The following is a 22,492-nucleotide window of genomic DNA, read 5'->3' on the forward strand; positions in this document are numbered from 1 at the left end:
TCTCTTTCAATGAGTTGCCAGTACTGTGAATGGTGACTTGTATCTTTTGTTCATCGCACAAAGGAATGAGACGTGGTTGTGACTTTATAAAAAAAATAGTCCCTTGAAATCTAGTTTAATCGAAGAATATGTTTACTATTTTTAATACTTTAAATATATAATTCTAATGGTGACTATTCATAACACCTTTTGATACATATATATTCCTTGTAAAAAAAATTTCGTATAGATATTATTAAAATTTCTCTCGTCATCACAAGCGCAAGCATACAGACGCGAGAAAGAGAAGGCGCGAGAACTATTGTGCGAATGGACGCCATCAAAAAGAGATGATGTGAACAACTTACCAAGGAAATCCATCGATAACTTGGTCATCATTTATGTTATTGTGCTAAAATATTATCAGTGAACTGTGGAACTTATGTTATTTCGTTACCTACGTAAGTTAAGGTGAATTTCAACGTAAATGCATTGAAACAACTAACTTATCTGAGATTAAGGAAAACCACGTTGTCTCAGTTCCTTGCAAATGTTGCTGTTCAAGAACAAATACCAAATCTATTATTGAATTTTATTTATATTCGTGATAAAGTAATGTAGGTAAGACAAGGGATAAATTTACTTCCTAGATTGTTAATCAGTGGCACCATAAGTAAGTTAACGGTCGACTACCCAGTCGGACAATGGAAATTGGAGCTAATAAAGAAAGTCTAAAATCCCTTCAAAAATGGGAAGAAGAATCTAAAAGGATTGCCCTCCAAAAAATCCGCTACCCCCCCCCCTTCTTCCTAAATCTCCAAAATCGTAGTGTTGTGTGAATCAGTGTTCAGTGAGCAATATGTGCAAAGTAATCATGTCTCTTGTTACGCAATGAGCCGGCTTCGTCGACATAGCATATAATTCTGTATTAATTTTTCGAAATTCTTTTTTTTTATATTTTTTATTCTCCAATAAAAATTCATGGGCTTAAATTTAATATGTTATAATGATAAAAGGAAAAATCTAAAATACAAAACTTCAAAAGGTATGATTAATATACATATTAATCAAAATACAGAAGTAAGTATGTGTGTTACATGTATAATGTCCGTGTTTTAAGTAAATCAATTTCATATATGTGATTTATTTCAGTTGTTTCATTCCAGTTTCATACGCAAATCACTACTGGAACGGTAAGAATATTTTACTTGGTGTTGTAAAAATTATATGGATGCGAAGTGGGCGTGTCACCGAGGGTGGGTACGCGCATATATCACCTTGGATCGAACCCGCCTTAACTTGTGATCTGGTTCAATTCGTCCCACAACCTCTAACCACTACTATTCAAAAAGGAGTTTCTCATTCCGTTCCATCCGTTAGACCCACTGTAAATGAAAATCTTTAGTGTCCGAAAATGAAATGAAATGAAATCTTTGAGTTTTACGTCCGACGCTTATGCCGGTTAGGCTAAAGGAGACGGTGATTATGAGAGATGAGTGAAGTGGTGGAATGAAGAAAGTGGGAGCAAACGCGAGAACCCCGAGAAAACCCACGATCACGGTGTTTGTACACCACAAAGTTCACTTGGCGGGGGCTGGGATCGAACCAGGGACCCCAAGCACCAGAGGTGAACGCTCTACCACTGATTCACCACGCCCCCCTCTTTAGTGTCCGAATGAAAGAATCGTACCCAGTTGGGTCACCAGATAGGCGTACCAGACAAGACACGAACCCTACCGGTCATAAAAATGGCGCTCCAAACAGACACAGAACTCCTGCACCGTGTATGCAAAAAGTAGTGATTCATGCGTAGAAACGTAAAAGTACAAGGTAAGTTGTGACTCGTGTTTAGAATTTTTATATAGTCGTGCAAAATTAATGAAAGTGATTTTAAGTTAGTGCTGGACGCACTTAAAGCAAATAAAGATGAACTCATTGAGCAAACTAATAATTTACGTGAGTCCTTAGAAAGTAAAATTGTTGCTTCTAACATAAAAATGCAAAATTTACGCGAATCTGTAGAAAAACAAAATAGAAACAAGTAATTTATCTTTGGAAGGAAAAATACTTGAAGTGTATGAACAAACCAATAAAGTGCGTGAGTCTTTAGAAAATAAAATAGTTGAGATTAGTGAATCTTTAGAAAATAAGATGTCAGAAATATCAGAGGCAACAAAGAGACAGATCGACGATAAACTTGAGGTGCAATTAGAAATAATCAGAAAAGCATGCGTAGGTAGATACGAACAAATATCTAAAGAAATAGATGAGAAAAGTGAGAAGGTAAATGATAAATGTGAGAAAATATGTGGGAAAACAGTACATAATTATCAAGAACTTGAGAACATTACGGTCGATTTGGGTAAATGTGAAGAAAAGGCGGACCGAACATTCGAGAAAATTGAAGCAATCGAGGAGTCAGTGAATAAAATTGAAGGTAATTTAGAAAACTAAGAGAAAATGTTAGTGGGATTAAATGATACGACTCATAAGTTAGAAAGAAACGTCGCAATATTACACAGTAGGGTCGGTACTCTGTCACAGAACACTATCCCTCCCGGTATTGATGTAATCAATATGAACCAAAATATTGCTTTAATCGGTGATAGGTTGTCCAGTTTAGAAATAAAGGTAGACGAAACCCAAACTAAGTTAACCTCATTAACTGAGAGTGCTTGTAGAGAAGGGAGTGAACGTAATTGGCGTAGAGTAAGTATGTCGGGTGACGATAGGAGTAGCCGCAGGTAAAAATACAGCAGTAAGGGAGAAACTAGTAGCTCCAACCAAACAGATTCTAGTTCTTCGACAGCAAGTGAGAGAATGAAATTAAAGAAGCGTATTAAAGTGAGAAAATCAGATAGGGTTAATGTGAAAAAGCCTAAACGACGAATATTGCGTCATGGTGACATCGAAATGTTCCCACAGTTTTCAGGTTTAGAAGATGATGAGTCACCAACTTCGTTTCTAAAGCAGTTTAAGAATGCAGCGCACGCTGTAGATGTACCTGAATCTCAATATTTAGATGTATTATGGTTTGGTTTTACCGGTAATGCTCGTGAGTGGTACAAGTCAAAATTAGGTACATTCCGTTCCTTTGAAGATTTCACTAAAGAATTTAAAGCCCAATTTGCTTCTGAACAAGTCATTGCAAGTAAACTATCGGTGTTGCAATCGCAAGAATTCAACCCAAAAACTGATGGTACCGTCACCGACTTTGTTCTCAAAAGATTCAACAAGATACGTGGTTTGTCATCTGATATACCGGATACTTTCATTGTGAACATGATTAAACAGTTGATTCCTATCTCTTACCGACGACAATTAGCATTGTTTCCAAATTTAGATTTCAATTCATTTTTAACTGCTATACAAAATCTTGAAGCAATGTATTATGATAGCCGAAATATTAACGATAGGAACAATTTTCATGGTAGAACTGTACGTGTCAATCAGGTAGATGAAGTGCAAGGGAATTATGAGAAGTTCAATAAAAAGGGAAATTATGGTAATGAAAACCGTAAAAATTCAGGTAAGGTAAGTTTGACGGACCCAAAAGGAAGGGAAGTCCGAATAAGAAAAAGTTCCATTGGAACAAAGGTAGGAATAGTTATGCAAGAAATAATGATCGCAATGAGGGCCAAGGTAATAATCGTAGTAATTACGAAGATGATCACGACTATGAAAATTCAAATCAAAACGAAAGAGTGAACTTTGTAAATAGTAAGATGAAGGTATGATATGAACCGAGCAAAGCCAATGCCCACATATACTCAATCTGCACCACAATTTCCATATTATAGTCCAAGGGTTATGTTTCCACAGAACAAAGATCAAAATTTAAACTGAGAATACTCTTCAACGCGAGTGCGGTTGGGAGAGTTGGTAATGTAAGTGGTAATTTTGTACTGAAAGTCAAAATGCACTCAAAAATGATTCGCAATGCGAGCTTGTTGTAATTGGAAAGAACGTAGTTAATATTGTAAGCTGGGACATCGATTCATCTGAAAGTAGTGATGAAGAACAAAAATTTAATAGTCAATCTAGGTCAGCTGAAATAAAGGTACAGATTTTAAATCAACCAATAGTAGCCTTGTGTGATTCTGGAGCATCAGTCAGTCTTTTGTCTTTAGAGACATGGAAACGAGTAGCGTCTATCATTTCCCACCCTCACTTCCGACCAGCTCCACATATTTTGTTGGTGGACTTTTCAGGTAAGAAAACGAAACAGGTGCAAGGTGAAACAATATTGTGTATTGAAATAGGGAAAGTTAGTTTTGACGTACGTGTGCTAGTTGTCTCTGACTTGAATACTGAATGCTTATTGGTCGAAACTTTCTTACTCAATCCAAGGAAAAAATGGATTTTGGTGATAATTCTATTACGGTTGAAAAAGAAGGAGAAATCGTTAATGTACCTATGCTACGTGGTCAAGTTGACAATACTAAAGTTACAAAAATTCTGACCAAAGGTGATGTACAGAAAAAGATAAATTTTGTGTCTCAGGTTGGTAATGAAACTAATATAAATGTTATAAGCGACAGTGATGATAAATCGGAAATTTTATATGAGATTGGAAAAGTGAAGGTAGAATGTCCAATAGTAAATCATTTGGTAACTGAAAAGCATAAATTAGAAAAAGAATGGGTTAATCATATTGTTCTTTGTAACCGAGCCTATGATAAAATTCGAAATTCTTGTAGTAATAAAAAGGAAATGAAAGTGCTAAATTTAGAAATTGCCAATGAAGATAAATTTTTGTTTGGTTACTATTCACAACAAATTTCAGAGATTGATTGTGATATCGAAAAATCGCATTGTAAGTCGTTAGATACAGTTGCAGTCTGTAATACATTTGATAGTAAAACTGAAAGTGAATTTGTTTCAATTTCAGAAATACGGGAAAAGGTTAAGGAAGCTCAAGTGTCTGATTTTGAGAAAGAAAAATTGTTCAAATTGTTGTTGAAACATAGGAAAATCTTTAAAAATATTCCCGGACGTTGTACCAAATTCGAGTATGATATTGAGGTAGACACTGACCAACCTTTAGTTAAAAGGCAATATAGGTTACCATATAAATTCAAAGAACATATTGATTCACAAATTGATGAGTGGTTACAATGTGGTGTAATAGAATCTTGTGTATCAATCCATTCACACCCAATTTTCTGCGTGCCAAAGAAAAATACTAGTAAAATGCGTGTAGTAGTGGATTTGACTGTTCTGAACAAGCATGTAAAAATAAAACAATTAAAGGTAAACAAAATTGATTATCTGTTGTTAAAGTTTCGGGGTGTAAAGTACGTATCAAATATTCATTTAGTAGGAAGTTATACACAAGAACCAATATTTGAAAATTGTAGAGATTACACAGCATTCTTGTGGAACGGTAAAATGTATAGATTTATATCCATCCCTTTTGGATACGCAAATGGAGGCGTAGGATTAATGGCTTGCCTTTTGGTTGTGTTAGGTCATGCATTATTTGATAAATTGGTTACGTATATTGATGATATTTCTAAACCAACTTTTTCTTTTAATGAACAGTTAGAAATTTTGAATTTGTTGTTTACAAAATTAGAAGAAGCTAATATGACCGTAAATTTAAAGAAATCCTCATTTTGCAATACCAGTTTTCCATTTCTTGGTTTCGTAGTCACACCTAAGGGCGTGAAAAAGGATCCGTTGTATATAGAAACAATTCGAACATTGCCTAGTCCCAAAAATGTAAAGCAACTTAAGCGAGTTTTAGGTTTGTTCGAGTGGTGTTCTAAATTGGTATATCATTTCGCTCCGCTAGCCAACCCATTGTTTGAACTTCTGAAAAAGAATAAAAGGTGGATTTGGACGGACGAATGTGAGCAAAGTTTTGTTAAGTTGAAAGAATCATTAGCTGAAGAAGTGTTGTTAAATCATCCGCTGTTAGATCACGATTTTTGTCTAGTGACAGATAGTTCCTTGGTAGTAGTTGGAAATATATTATTCCAAGAAGTTAATGGTGAAAAACACATACTTGGTTTTTACAGTAAAACTCTGAATAGTGCCCAACGAAATTTCACTATCACGGAATTAGAGGCGTATGCAATTGTTACAGCAATACGTAAATGGGGACATTTATTATATGGACATCACGTGAAAGTTTATACAGACCATAACTCACTAGTGTTTTTAAATAAAATTCGCCATTGGAACTCTCGTTTGGCTCGGTGGAGTCTCGAACTACAGGGATTTAATTTAGAAATAAAGCACATTTCAGGGACTGAAAATGTTGCCAGTGATGCATTGTCCAGGATACTTTTAGCACCTCCTAGTGAAATTTTAGACATAAACAATTTAGAAGTCCTCCCATCATCTTTCAGAAACCTCACACCAGGAGAGTTAACCGAAAAACAAAAAGAGCATCCTGAGTACAGAAAAATTATTACATTTTTAGAGAAAGCGAACGATCCTTACAGTGAGATGCAAAATTGAAATGTAGAGAAATTCTACAAACTGGAAAACGGAATTTTGTTGTATAAGAACTTTTATTTCCCTAACAGTTGGAGAATTTGCATTCCACCATCTTTAGTAAACCTGGTAATTGAAGAAATGCATAACAACCGTGGACATTTCGGATGTGAAAGAACTGTAAGTTTTATCAGCGAAATCTGTTATTGGAAATCTATGCGGCGAGACGTGATGAGCTATATTAACGATTGTCTCGAGTGTAAACGAACTAAAGTTGATACTCGAAACCCAGCTAGACCTCTAGAAACCATACAGGTGAAAGGACCTAGGAGACTGATTTCAATTGATATCATCGGACCTCTTGTGCCACCTCCTTCAAAATGTAAATTTATACTCTCAGTCTTGGACGTTTTTACTCGCTACCTTGTTCTTTATCCGATCCGAAACGCTACTAAGAAGTGCGTAGTTAAATGTTTGGAATCATTGTACTTTGTGCACTTAGGAATACCTTCAGCTATATTAGCGGACAATGGTAGTTGTTTTATTTCTAAAAACTTCAAACAGAAAATGGAAGAATATGGTGTTAAAATATTTTATTCCACGCCGTACCATCCAGCCTCGAACGCAGTCGAGTCAATCCATCGGGAGACGAACAGGTTGTTCAGACTATTTTGTAAAGATGATCATGGTTCCTGGGAGAAATTTATACCACAAGTTGTTGTGTTATTGAATTATTCGATATCAAGTAGTCTTGGTGCGAGTACAGCTAGTTTACATTTGAACATTCAGGCTGAAAAACCTATCTTCGAACATTTTGGTATCTTTACGAATGATACAAGTGAAAATGATAATGAAAGTTGGGACAACAAATTGGTAATGGCAGATTTTTAAAAAAAGAAGTGATCCGAAAGCGAAATGAGAGGTACAATTCACAACAGGAGATTAAACACAAAATACAGGTGAATGATCTGGTTTTCTTGAAACAGACAAACTTAAGTTCCGGAACAGAGAAGAAAATCTCAAAATTCTTTAATGTGTTCAAAGGACCTTATCGTTGTGTTAATAAACGATCAAATTCAGAAAAGGTGTTCGAGTTGTTAGATCCTTTAACTGGTAAATCAATTGGAACACATTCTGTAGATCGACTTAAGGTATGGAAACCTACGAAACAAACTCGAAAGATTTGGTTAGATTTAGCTGTAAAACATAGTTCTCAAAAATACCATGACATGATTTCAAGCGAATTTAAAAATTCAGATTTAGAAAGTAGCGTTGAAACTGTTCTTTGCAACGCATTAACCACAATACCACTATGTTTATCTCAAAAGGTTCAATCAAGAAGTAATAACCAACGAATACACAAAATTTTGAAAAAATTGTTGGAAGTTGACAAATATATGAATTTTCTGTACTGTAAAAATATGTGTTCATCCGATGTGTTGGAATTAGCATTGGTAAATTTACAAAATCCTTATGTGTTATTGAATGAGAGAGCTCAAGGAATGTAAAAAAGAGTTGTTTCATACGATACAAGTAGCCATATGTGATCAGCTATGCGACTTCCAGATAGCTGTTGATGTTTTATTTTCCAAAGTAATGGAAAAACCAGCAAAGACATATACCAAGTCATTGAGATGAGGTTCCCTTCTTTATATATTTTGGGTAATGTAATATTTCTTTAACGCTCGGAGTAAGCAATTTTGGTAAATCCCATTCTTTATTATTTAGAATTTTTAACCTTGTATTCTATATTCCGGCCTCATCTCGGGGTGGAAAACAAATAATTCATTGTGGGTAGGTATCTTCAAAACTTAGCCAGGCAGACCCTGTCGAGTGGTCAGAGAGAATCATAACTGAATTATTACGTTGTAAAAAATTAGCTGTGGATGTTAAAGGCGCCGATAAATTTTATTAAATCTCGACAAAAACGTATGTTAGTCAATATTGTGTGAAAATAAAGTTTTTAATATGTAATATGTTTTGAAAAATTATTTACTAATGAGAGAATTCATTTTATATATTCGTGTTATCGTATTATTGCATTGTGTTTGAAGTTTATTCATAAGTTGATATACTGTTGTTTAAATGTCGTATTTTAAACGTTTGAATAACGAAAATAATACATTATTAAAAGTTATTTTGAAAGTTAGTTATAAGTAAGTATATACGCATAAAAAAAGTTATTTTTGCATTTTATGTGTTATTCTTTTCAAAATTTGGTATATCCAGTGTAGTATAATAAGGATATATAGTGTAAGATGTAATAACACGAGTCAGATACTTACAAAGAAAAAAAAGAAAGGAAGGTTGAAATTTTACGATTTATGTAATGGTGTAAGAAATATATTAGTTATTTGATGTGAATAAATAGAATATGAAAACTACATGTATATGATATAAAATGAAAATATATTAGATAATCAACATGCTATTCCATTTGTTTTAAAACAATTTGCTATGAGCAAAAGATAATCTTATACTTATACAAGAAAATCCCACTTAAAGTAAATAGAACATAAAAATAAAATTACCCATCTACCTTTGTGTAAAGTGTTAGTGAATCATCGTAAATCAAATATTAATAGTGCAAGAAAGAAGAGGAGTAATAACCGGAAAAATAAATTTAAGAGGAGAAAAAAATTCAAAGATTCCAGGATTTTGATAATCTTCAAAGATCATCGTCCCATCCGCACGCCATATGTTAGCGTGTGGCACCCCCTCACTCCTATTTCATTTTAATTTTCCCAGTTACTCTTGGCTGAAGTGGAATAAGGCTCCATGGATTATACGTCGACGCAAACTTTGTTAGTTTTATCTCTTTCAATGAGTTGCCAGTACTGTGAATGGTGACTTGTATCTTTTGTTCATCGCACAAAGGAATGAGACGTGGTTGTGACTATATAAAAAAATAGTCCCTTGAAATCTAGTTTAATCGAAGAATATGTTTACTATGTTTAATACTTTAAATATATAATTCTAATGGTGAATATTCATAACACCTTTTGATACATACATATTCCTTGTAAAAAACATTTCGTATAGATATTATTAAAATTTCTCTCGGTCATCACAAGCGCAAGCATACAGACGCTAGAAAGAGAATGCGCGAGAACTATTGTGCGAATGGACGCCATCAAAAAGAGATGATGTGAACAACTTACCAAGGAAATCCATCGATAATTTGGTCATCATTTATGTTATTGTGCTAAAATATGTATCAGTGAACTGTGGAACTTATGTTATTTCGTTACCTACGTAAGTTAAGGTGAATTTCAACGTAAATGCATTGAAACAACTAACTTATCTGAGATTAAGGAAAACCACGTTGTCTCAGTTCCTTGCAAATGTTGCTGTTCAAGAACAAATACCAAATCTATTATTGAATTTTACTTATATTCGTGATAAAGTAATGTAGGTAAAACAAGGGATAAATTTACTTCCTAGATTGTTAATCAGTGGCACCATAAGTAAGTTCGCGGTCGACTACCCAGCCGGACAATGGAAATTGGAGCTAATAAAGAAAGTCTAAAATCCCTTCAAAAATGGGAAGGAGAATCTAAAAGGAAAGCCCTCCAAAAAATCCGCTACCCCCCCCCTTCTTCCGAAATCTCCAAAATCGAAGTGTGTGTGAATCAGTGTTCAGTGAGCAATATGTGCAAAGTAATCATGTCTGTTGTTACGCAATGAGCCGGCTTCGTCGACATAGCATATAATTCTGAATTAATTTCTCGAAATTCTTTTTTTTTTTTACTTTTTTTATTCTCCAATAAAATTTCATGGGCTTAAATTTAATATGTTATAATGATGAAAGGAAAAATCTAAAATACGAAACTTCAAAGGTATCAACAATATACATATTAATCAAAATACAGAAGTAAGTATGTGTGTTACATGTATAATGTCCGTGTTTAAGTAAATCCATTTCATATATGTGATTTATTTCAGTTGTTTCATTCCAGTTTCATACGCAAATCACTACTTGAACGGTAAGAATACTTTACTTGGTGTTGTAAAAATTATATGGATGCGAAGTGGGCGTGTCACCGAGGGTGGGTACGCGCATATATCACCTTGGATCGAACCCGTCTTAACTTGTGATCTGGTTCAATTCGTCCCACAACCTCTAACCACTACTATTCGAAAAGGAGTTTCTCATTCCGTTCCATCCGTTAGACCCACTGTAAATTAAAATCTTTAGTGTGCGAATGAAAGAATCGTACCAAGTTGGCTCACCAGATAGGCGTACCAGACAAGACACGAACCCTACCGGTCATAGAGATAAATTGAAAAACTGCGCATGGTTCAATTACCTTCGCTGCATTCTTCCCGTCTATTTTGCTTGTCTTTGCTCTGCACAAGGGTTGCTAACTATATTTATACTACCCAAAAGATAGGGAAAAGAAGAACAATCAAAATAAAACAGAAAATCGATACTACAGTAATGTTAATCATTACACTTTATTAAAAGTCTAGGTACAAACAAGGTTTTATACCAATCTGGGATCAATTCAGGAACTTGCAACATAACTACGACTTTATTCCCGAATTTTGTTTTCCTCCCTTCCCTTATCTATTTTTTATCACGATGTCTGTTCGTTTTGGCCTAAATAAATAAATATTGTATTGTATTTATTTCTTTTGTTTTAACTTACAAGTAGGAGGAATGTCCTCAAGTAAGTGTAACATGCGACATATGTACAAAAAATTTACATGAGTAAAATAAAGTAATATTACCTCTTCATGATATTTACGTACTCCTCAATCGTATAACAAGAATTTCCTAATAGAAATAATTTTAACTTTTGTCTAAACCTTTTCATATTTTCTTCATACTTTATATCAATAGGCAACATGTTGTACAACTTAACACCACCATAACTTACACTTTTTTGATACATTGCTGACCGGTGATTACACAAATGAAAATCATTCTTGTTTCGCGTATTATGATTATGTACATCCTTATTTGTTACGAATGCCGATGAGTGTTCTTTCAAATACAAAAAGAGACGATACAAATATAAACTATCCAGAGGAAGTATATTGACCTCCTTAAGCAAATGTCTACAAGAAAAATTCGGCTTCTTATCACAAAGTATTCTTATGGCATTCTTCTGAATTTTGAAAACATTAAATCTCTGACTTGAATTTCCCCAGAACATGATACCATATTGCAAGATAGAGTTAAAACACGAATGATACAAGGTTTAAGCTAATTTTAAATTTACCTTCTTTCTAATAATCCTTAGTGTATGACATATTCTATTTAATTTATTAATAACTGACTCTATATGAAATTCCCATGTCAGGTTATGATCTATAGTAAGACCTAAAAACGAATAAAAAATAAATAAATAAGTAAGAAATAAGTAAGAAATAAATAAATTAATTAATTAAATAAGATAACATAAAACTTAGAAACTCTAATTTTATGTACTTCAAAACTGTTTCAAGCATTTAGGTCGATCTTTTCCCACAACAGTCAAAATATTCTTCTAGTTCTCAAGTATTTGCGTTATAAACAGTTACTTTTCCCTGAATTTTTAGCCTTTCAGCACTTATTAGTTACATTTCAATAAATTTGAAGAACAAATCAGCTAAATCAAATCATTAAAAAATAAATTCATTTTACGGGAAAACACAAATGAAGGAATCTTTTTGTAGCACTTCGCACACCTTAAAAATGTCACACTTTCATCTTACTATATTAAAACTTTATAATAGGATTGCTTACTCGGAAAATATTAGGGCATACTTCAAAATGTAAAAGTAGGGAATCAAATGAAAGAAAAATATATATGTTCGTAATAATTATAATGAACATATGTTTACACCACTCAAAAAGTGCATTACCACCTGCAATTCTCGTCTTCCAGCAATAGCAGGCAATCAACAGATCTGCGCGGTTGGGTTGGTTGCGAATTCGAAAGGTGTTTGACGAAACCACAAAACAAATATGTCAGTGTGGCGAACTACAAATAAGGAGATAAAACAAATTGTTAAGAATAACAATTTTATTATCGTGACGGAGTTGGATGATTTTAAAAGTTACAAAATGATCTTACTTAAGCAGCAAAAGAGATGAATGGCAAGATACATATATCAGAAAAAAAAGCATCTCTCCCCTTCCCCCCCACACACAAAAAAAGAATTCCATAAAAAAGAAAAAGGTACATAAAGTAAAGGTTTAATATAAAAGCCCCAACCAAAATTTTGAAACTTGACACCCGAAAGGCTAAAACAACTGAACCGAATTGAACAAAGTTGTGCACAGATATCGCAGGCGTAAGAAGAGGGAATAGAGGCTTCGTATTTTACTGAAAAAAAATACGGTTGGGTGGAGCAAGGACCTCTCAAAACCCTTGATCACGAGATTGTAGTAACAGTATGTCTGATGTGTGTAAAGGACATGAAGAATTGTAATGAACCTTTTTCTATGGGCAACACGCAAAATGTAAACGAATACGGATATTTTATTTTCTGTAAAATACGGTTTTAGGGGGCAAAAGCCCCCACGAAAAATTTCAAATTTGACGCCCGAAAGGTAAGAAGAAGTGAATCGAAGTGAATGAAATTCTGCACAGATATTGTAGATATAAAATGAGGGAATACGGGTATCTTATTTTCCTTTAAAAAACGGTTGGATGGGGCACAGACCCCTCAAAATATTTGATCACGAAATATCAAAAGTACTAGTAACAAATGTCAGATGGGTGTAAAGGACATGAAGAATTGCAACGAATCTTTTTGTATGGACAATACGCAAAAAATAAAGGAATACGGTTTAAACTAATCTTTTGTATGGACAATACGCAAAAAGTAAAGGGATACGTTTTTTTTTTTTTATTTTCTGCGGAAAGACAGTTTTATGCGGCAAAATAACCCACACCAAGATTTTAAATTTGACGCGAGAAACGTAAGGATAAGTGAACCGAAGTGAATGAAATATTGCACAAATATTGTGGACACAAAATGAGGGAATGCGGGTTTCGTATTTTCGTGGAAAAAAGGGTTGGATGGGGTACGGACCCGTCCAAACTTTTGATCACGAAATATCAAAAGTGCTAGTAACAGTGTGTCAGATGTGTGTAAAGAGTATGAAGAATTGTAACGAAACTTATTGTATGGATTATATGTAAAAAAATATACGAATACTGTTTTCTTTTATGTTCTGCGTAAAAATGGTTTTAGGGGGAAAAAATTGTGCACAGATAGTGTAAACATAAAATGAGAGAATACAGGTCTCGTGTTTTCCTGGAAAAAAACGGTTGGGTGGGGCATACACCTCTCCAAACCTTTGATCACGAAATACCAGAAGTGCTAGTAACAGTATGTGACATGTGTGTAAAGGACATTAAGAACTGCAACATAACTTTATGTATGTACAACACGCGAAAAGTAAAGTAATACTTTTTTTTTCATTTCTGCGGAAAATCGGTTTTGTCTGACAAAAGACACCACCCCAAAATTTTGATATTTGACGCCCAAATAGTAAGAAAAAGTGAACTGAAATGAATTAAATTTTGCACAAATATTGTGGACACAAAATGAGGGAATACGGGTTTCGTATTTACCTAAAAAAACGCTTAGGTGGGGCACTGATGCTTTCGAACCTTTGATCACGAAATATCATAAGCGCTAGTAACAGTATGTCGGATTTCTGTAAGGTCCATGAAGAATTGCAGCGAAACATTGTATATGGGCAATACGCAAAACATAAAGGAATGCCGTTTTTTATGTTCTGCGGGAAAACGGTTTTAGGGGCAAGAGTCCCACTCAAAATTTTGAAAGTTGTAGCCCGAAAGACGAGAAGAAGTGAACCGAAGTTAATGAAATTGTCTACAGAAATTGGTGACTTAAAATGAGAATACGGGTTTGGTATTTTAATAGAGAAATCGGTTGCGTTGCACTCGGACCCCTCCAAAGCTTTGATCACGAAATATCAAAAGTGCTAGTAACAATATGTCAGATGTGTGTAAAGGACATGGAGAATTGTAACATAATTTTGTGTATGGACAAAATGAAATATTAGGAAGATATTGTAGGTCTAAAATGAGGGCATACGGGATTCGTATTTTCCTGAGAAGAACGATTAGGGGCACGGACCCCTCCAAACTTTGATCACAAAATATCAAAAATGCTCGTAACTGTATTTCAGATGTATATAAAGGACATGAACAATTGCAACGAAACATTGTGTATGGACAATACGCAAAGAATAAATGAATACCTTTTTTTATGTTCTGCGGAAAAACGGTTTTATGGGGTAAAGGTACCCACCCAAAATTTTGAAAGTTGAAGCCCGAAAGGTAAGAAGTGAATAGAAGTCAATGAAATTTTGCACAGATATTGTAGACATAAAATTAGGATACGAGTTTTGTATTTTTCTGGAGGAAACGGTTGGGTGAGGAAGGACCCCTCCAGACCTTTGATTACAAAAAAAATGAAATGAAACGTGCTAGTAACAGTATGCCAGATGTGTGTAAAGGACATGAACAATTGCAACGAAACATTGTGAATGGACAATACGCAAAAAATTAAGGAGTACGTTTTTTTTTTTTCCGGAAAGAGTTTTATGGGGCAAAAGAACCCACACCAAACTGCCGGGCTCGGCTCAGACACTGAAAGACGGATTGGAAACTAATGTCTTTTTTTTTCTTAAATGTCCTCCACTACCTCTTCCTTTGCCGTCTTCGTACGGTCTTACTGTCAGCCTACGTTAATCGTAATGTGTTTGGGAAACTGACTCTTTATTCAGGAATGCAAAGTACTGTAATACTACTAATATTACTACTTCTATTAGTATTACTTCTTCTATTATTACTACTACGACCACAGCTAATACTACTATAACTGCTACGATTTCGCGTCAGAGTTGGCATGTCTGGTGGTACAGAATTTACCTTCTAAGTACAGAAAAAAACGGACAAATGATAGTTATTATGGCCGGTAAGCATAGAATGAGAAGCGATGCTTGATCTACGAGGGAGAACGTTGGCTCAGTAGGTAAAGCACTCACATCTGGTGTTAGAGGCCGTTGGATCAATCCCTGCTCGTGCTATGTGAGATTCGTGCTAGACAAACACGGTGTACGTGGGAGATTTGGGGGTGGTCCCGTTTCTTCCCACTGTTTTCATTCCATCAATTCATCCCGTCATCATCCATACGGCCTGAGCCGTAGTTACCTAAAGAATGTATTATGAAGTCAAGTACTTGACCTAGCAAGTAAATTTGGTACTCTACCATTAGACCACGGAGGCCGAAACCGTAAACTGACGTGTTCATAAGATCAGTGCAATTTCTAGTAATGTTCAATTAGCAAGGTAAATACCAAATGGTGTTACATGTTCCTGTATTGTTTATAGTATGATACTACAAACATAACAAAATATAATGATTTAAAAAAATCACCAAGACGCCACGGTCTATTAGGTGTTCCTGCAATGATGGCTCAGTGGTCGAACGTTCACCTATGGTGTATGGGGTCCCTGGTTCGATTCCAGCTCGCGCCAGCTGAAATTTGTGGTGGATAAACACCGTGTAGGGGGTTTCTCGGCGTTCTCCCGTTTCCTCCCACTTTATTAATTCCACCATTTCATTTATTTCTCATCATCACCGTCTCCTTTAGCCTAGCCGGCATAAGTGTGGGACGTAAAACTCGAAGATTTCATTTGCATTGTTTCGTTTTCCTATTACTAGTAATAGCTGTAGTGATATTTGCTGTCGTATTAGTGTAGTAATGAGTAGTAGTAGTAGTAGTGATAGTAGTAATATTAGTAGGAGCGACAGCAATAGTGAAATTAGCACTAGCATTCGTAATCGTAATAGTAATAGTAGTATTAGCAGTAGCAATTGTAGTATTAGTATTATATACGGTGTAGCAGTTTTACATGTTTTCTCTGTTACTCGTAACGCAATAATGAGTGTAGTACAATACTTTTTCGTCCATGAGCTGTGTTATTGTATAATAAACGTGGCTGGATAGCACAAGTACAGATAACAAATAGACAGAGAGAATAGGAATATAGAAAGTAAACCTTGGGTAACCTTTCACACGATTTTCCCATTGAAGAAGGACAAAGGGACATTAATAATATGGAGAAATATTTCCCATTTTCCATTGGGCAGGGCCGGGTCGAGCCGGGCACAAAATACAGATCCATCCGGGCCGTCTTCGGGTCTGGGTTTGCAGGGCTCTGATATGAATGTCATAATTATCTAGAGAGCCGAATACATCGCTAGAATCACGTTCCGAAGAGTGTGTGCGTTGGCTCAGTGGCAAGCCGTTGAATTTCAAATTGTAAGGTTATGAATTCCATTCCCATCTAGGGTAATGTTTTTTTTATGGAATTCTATTTTCCGCAATGCATGAAAAATTGTATAAAATAATTACATTAAAATGCATCAGTTATATATATATATATATATATATATATATATATATATATATATAACACAATCATTGAAGAACATAATAATTATTATGGTTATAATATAACATCTGATATAGGTGTCCACAGTAGGTCGGTATTATATATGATATTGTTCAATACAAGTTAAGATAATAATTCCATAGCAAGAAATAGGTTATATAGTGTATTTATTCGCAGCTTTTTTTCATATATAGGTTACTTCTCAACATTCATATTACAACATGTCATTTATGTTATTGAAAAATTATCCCAGGCATAAAACGAAGGTATAAACAGAAAATCCAAATTCGGAACGCTCGCAAGAAATTCGTGAGCCCCAAATGTCATTTGAGCAGACTGGAATTGTCCTTATGAAGCATGCTACAGCAGAAAGTCTTTACATAGATTTTCAATTCAATACCTGATATATGCTTTTGAAATGTTGAAGTGGTGATGCCCTGGGTTATCCTCTCTCTCTCTCTCTCTCTCTATATATATATATATATATATATATATATATATATATATATATATAAGTAGATGTATGTGTGTGTGTATGTCAACATAGTTCTGATATGTCTAGAGCAATTTTAACCACATTTCTTACAATATGGAAAAGAGTACTGTGGGCATACATATAAAAATGTTAGAAATAATCGATATTAGTATCGAATCCATAGTTCGTGGTCGGTTAGGTAAATAGTTCCACTTTCAATTCAAGTCCAATTAAGCTACCATTAGCACATAGAGTGATTACGTAGCAACATAAAAATATCGAAATCAACCGATATTAGAGTCGAAATATAATTTTTCAGCGCCACTAACTGTGCCGCATTTCCCATTAGTCCAACTAGGTCCGTGCTTAGATGCCAACATCTTTGAAGAGCCCAATATTTAAAAATTAAGTAATATCTTTTTGGTATGAAAAAGTTAAAAAAATCAAGTGCAAATATACTATTTCATGAACAATCCTCTTTTACAATTCTAATATGTTTACTTAAATCATAAAAAAATATGTAGTAATTGGGGACGCCGAGAGAAAAAGTGCGGAGGGACGCAGAGCTTCTAAATGCAGCACTGGTCGCTATATTAACTGGTAGAAATTTTAATGCCATTTAAGACCAAATTTAATCTTAGCTGTGACAGCATCCGTTTGCTCTTCTAGGAGTAATGAAAGGGACTGACATCAAAATTATAAAAAAGACCAACATTAGTCTCGAAACCATAATTTTGGGGGTCACTTAGATAAAGACTGGCACTCCAGATGCCATGTAAGTCAAGCCCCCATTACCACCCTGAAGGAGTGTGTGAAAAATAACATTTAGAAGTAATTGAAAATGACCAGTGTTAGTGTCGAATCCATATCTTTCGGGGTCCCCAAGTTCATTGGGAGCAAATCTGATAAACTTTAAGTTCATCTTCCAGTAGGAGTAAGATCCCCTAGTACATCTAATAAGGAGAGTCGAAGGGAGTAACATATTAAATGATTCAGAACGACCGATATTAGTTTGAAGTTCACAGTTTCGTTATCACCGAGATAAATAGCAACACTTCTGAGCGAACATGTCAGCTGGATTTTGAATTTACAGGGGCAGCATGGAAAGTTTTTCTCGCATATCTCTAAGTAGTTTAATGTTTCTGTATAAATGAATATTCCAGCCTAACTCGTGAATGTCTGGTACAACATTTACGAAACTTTTGGGGCATATTACTTTCAATCTAAGAAGAAAATATTGTAGTAGTATGAAGTTATGGAAGTGGGAGGTGTAACATTTAACAATAATGTAAAACGACTGATCTTAGTGCTTTATCCATAATTTTCTCGGCCGTTGACGTGGATAGTGATGCTCTCAATGTAGTTTACATCCAAATTCATTCCCATCTTCAAAGGATGATGGCCTATGAGAGATAAAAATAAAATCTTAAAAAAAATACTAATGTCAAATTCATAGTTTTCGGGGTTGTGAAAGCGATTCAAATAGCTTCGGAAGGCAGTTTGTACCCACTTCAAGATGGTTTTTTTAATCATATCAATTTCTCACCGTGAGAAGAAATGACCATTTGAACTATTATATTAAGCCAACCTTCGGAATCGATGAAAAAATTGTGTGGATATATGTTTCGTCTTTTAAATGAAATAAGACATGTTAAAATCAATGATGGACTGGGTCAGTGGGTCGAATGGTAAGTGGGTGAAATGATTCAAGATTTGTGAGTGTGTCAGTGGATCATGGGTCAAAAGTACGTGACCTACTGCAAATCACCACTCACTGTGACTCACACTGACCCACCGACCCATTCTGTTCAGTGCATAGTTGACGGCATCTTCTGAAAACTGGTGAACTTGTTTACGTTTCCCTTTCAAGATCTCCATTTTTCTTCTTTTCTTATTTGTTTCTAATAAAAGAACGTTCAGGTACTTTTGAATTTTGATATTTGTAATTGTAAGAGTGGCAATAGAAGTAGGAGTTCGATTTTGATATGCAGCCTGTGAGCGTTTAGAGGAGCTGATTACTGGAAAGACATATTTTTGAATCACCTGTAATATATGAATTATTATATAAAAAAACTGAAAGAAGGTATATCTGCGTGATCATCACGGTCAAATTGCAAAGTCAAATGAAATGATATTTGGTATATAATCAGGCCCCAATCCCAACTGGGAAGTTATCATGCGCGTATCACTTTCATTATAATACATATCCTTAGGGGAGAGTAGGGGGTCCGAATTGTTGCGAAAAATTGAGTAGCTCACAAGCCGTTCAAGTTAGCTGAAATTCAGTATATAACTCTATTAAAAATAAACAGAATGTGTCCTGGCATTTAAAAAATTTTTCTTTTATGAGCAAGGGGCGGGGCATTTTCTATATATTGGAAATTGGCAATTGGTTGATTTGTAAGAATTATCGAAAACGATTGATAGTAGTTGAGAAAGAAATTGAGAAATGACTTCAGTTCTTTGCATTTTATATCCATTGCTTTCTATTATAATAATTGCTGAAGCTGGTTTTTAATATATGGAGCGTTCACAGCATAAGGCAATCAAGTTAAAAAGTGAGAAAAAATGCCATAAAATTTGTATTCCAAGCTTAATTACATGGGCATTTTAAATTAGTACGGCATGCTTAATTATATGGAAAACTAGTTTATTCTTTTTATGTTGATCTACTTTATCTTGATTTGAGACTTTCAAATTTCATCCTATTTTCTACCGATTTGTATCTGTAAGCCAACAAAGAAATAATTATATATATAATAAATTTAAATGCATCTTAATTCGGAAGATGAGAAACACTTTACCATTGTATATCGTAAAGGTCAGATCCACCGGTGTTGTAACAGAGCGGCGCTTGAACGATTGACGGTAGGAATTCAAACTCCGATAAGTGATAATTTCTGTCTTGTTTTATTACAAGACTAACCTTTTCAATTAGTCGAGAGGAGGACGTGGATCATGGATCAGAGTTAATGACGATGGGTTTTGGTGGGTCGGAGTTGGTCATAATGGTTCAGAGTGATTCATCATTGGTGGTGGGTCAGAGTGGATCAATGGGTGATTTGGGTGATGGATGATAGTGGGTCATGGTGAGTAGTGGATCAAATTTTCATTGCTCCACGCCATCTCTTGTTAAAATTGTACTGAAGAGAAGAGGCACCGAATTATGCTCAAATTTTGCACATAGATTGTACCCCACCAGAAAGCAATACATATGAAACGGTTCACGGTACCACCTCTTAGAACTCGAGATATGGGGGTTTGTCTGTTTGGCCAATAAGACCGCAATGATTTACCCTTCAGCAAGCAAGCTCTTTATCATCGTTTCCCTGAGGAAGTCAGAAGATCACGTGGCTAGAAATCGTAACGTTGATTGTTCGCGCCCACTCCGGGGTATTTGTTTTAGTGTTTTTTCTGACTCACCTAAATCTAAACAAATCACGCATATAGGAGATTTAACGTATTTTGATATGTAGATTTGTGATTCGTTGGCGTTCTGTCGCGTCTCTGCCGCCGTTGTTATAATTTTCAAAACGGATGTGGAGCAATCGCAAATCGACGCTGCGGGCCCGTCAATTTTTGACGAAAGATCGTTAGTTGTCCATCGGCGATCCACCTACGCTTACGGCATAGTATCCTTGAAGTCCGTTGCCACCCCTAAAAATCTCGTACGGTGAAACATATATTAAAATCGAAAAAAAATGGATTTGATTTTTTCAAAGTTACCCCGGGTCTAGGTAAAAACATTTGCCAGAGTTCCCCCCGGAGGGTCCCAGGAGGGGTCCAACTCAAAATTTGAACATGGCAAGGGGAATTAAGTAGTAAACCATTTGAAAGTATTGCTAGAAAAAGAACTATTTTAAGAGTCTCGAGTCTCTATGCTAAACTTGAGCAAAATAGCGAGTCTTCAAGATGGTAATTGTTCGTGGACTGTATTATTTTGAACACAGAGTTCGTTGTACAACATACTATTTATTATATTGTAAACACACAACTAAATACAATAGTTGCTATGCATAAGCAACTACACACTATGCAGTCACACACGCCACGTTGACACTTATAAAAAACTATCAATCATCCAGTGTTGCCAGATACAAAACAAAAGAATAATGAAATGCGGCCGAACATACCGCCCACATTGAATTGTCATTTCAACACTATATATTATTCTACACATTACTTTACACTACACATTCTACACATTATTCTTCATTAAATGGAAGAGGAGAAATTTTTACAATTGGTAGTTTGACACCTTTGCTAGTTTTAATAGTAACAGTTCTAACAATATTATCTACACCAGGATGAACAGCAACTGCTCTTGCTAAATTCCAATGTTGAGGAGATGCCTTATCTTCCTTCACTAATACTAAATCATTGACCTTGATATTAGCACGTTCACACCACCATTTTGGCCTTTGTTGCAGACGAGACAAATATTCTGTTTGCCAACGGTTCCAAAAATGTTGGACCAATCTTTGAGTTAATTGCCAGCGTGAAAAATGATTGACTTTTAATTCACACAAATTTGGTTCAGGTATTGCTACTAGTACATCGTGAATTAAGAAATGATAATTAGTTAATACCTGATAGTCATTAGGATCAGAAGATAGAGCAGTTAATGGTCTAGCATTTAAACATGCTTCAATCTTACACAAAACTGTATACATTTCTTCAAATGTGAGTATAGTGTTACCAACTACACGTCTTAAGTGGTACTTGACAGACTTAACACCAGCTTCCCATATGCCTCCAAAGTGAGGTGAGGATGGTGAATTAAAATGCCAATTTATAGATTGCATACTGAGGTAATTAAATACAGACTGTCTTGAATCATCATTCGTTACAAGTTTCAGTAAGGATTTTAATTCTCTGTTTGCAGCTATGAAATTTGAACCACAATCACTGTAAATATCAGTAGGTTTTCCCCTTCTAGCTATAAAACGTTTTAAAGCTGCAATAAATGACTCTGTTGAAGCATCACTTACCAATTCTAAATGGATTGCTTTGACACTGAAACAAATGAAGAGTGCTACGTAACCTTTGAACAATTTTGAACTTCGATTTTTCATATTTTTTTAAAATTAGTGGACCAGAATAATCTAAACCGCAATGCAAAAATGGACGAGTTGGTGCTACTCTACCAACAGGAAGTTGA

At 35.0% G+C, this 22,492-nt stretch overlaps 1 protein-coding gene across 1 annotated transcript; it reads right to left on the reverse strand.

Moving 5' to 3' along the window:
* Positions 1-21,536: 21,536 nt before the first annotated feature.
* On the reverse strand, positions 21,537-22,406 carry LOC145687427 (uncharacterized). Its single transcript, XM_081760881.1, has one exon. The coding sequence runs from the start codon at positions 22,404-22,406 to the stop codon at positions 21,537-21,539; it is 870 nt and encodes a 289-aa protein (XP_081617007.1).
* Positions 22,407-22,492: the final 86 nt, after the last annotated feature.

Source organism: Thermobia domestica, chromosome 6, assembly GCF_964235325.1.
Source record: "Thermobia domestica chromosome 6, izTheDome1.hap1.1, whole genome shotgun sequence".
In the NCBI taxonomy this organism is placed as follows: Eukaryota; Metazoa; Arthropoda; class Insecta; order Zygentoma; family Lepismatidae; genus Thermobia; species Thermobia domestica.

Excerpts from the sequence above, each read along its gene's own strand:
- LOC145687427 (XM_081760881.1), bottom strand. The coding sequence starts at position 22,406 with ATGAAAAATCGAAGTTCAAAATTGTTCAAAGGTTACGTAGCACTCTTC.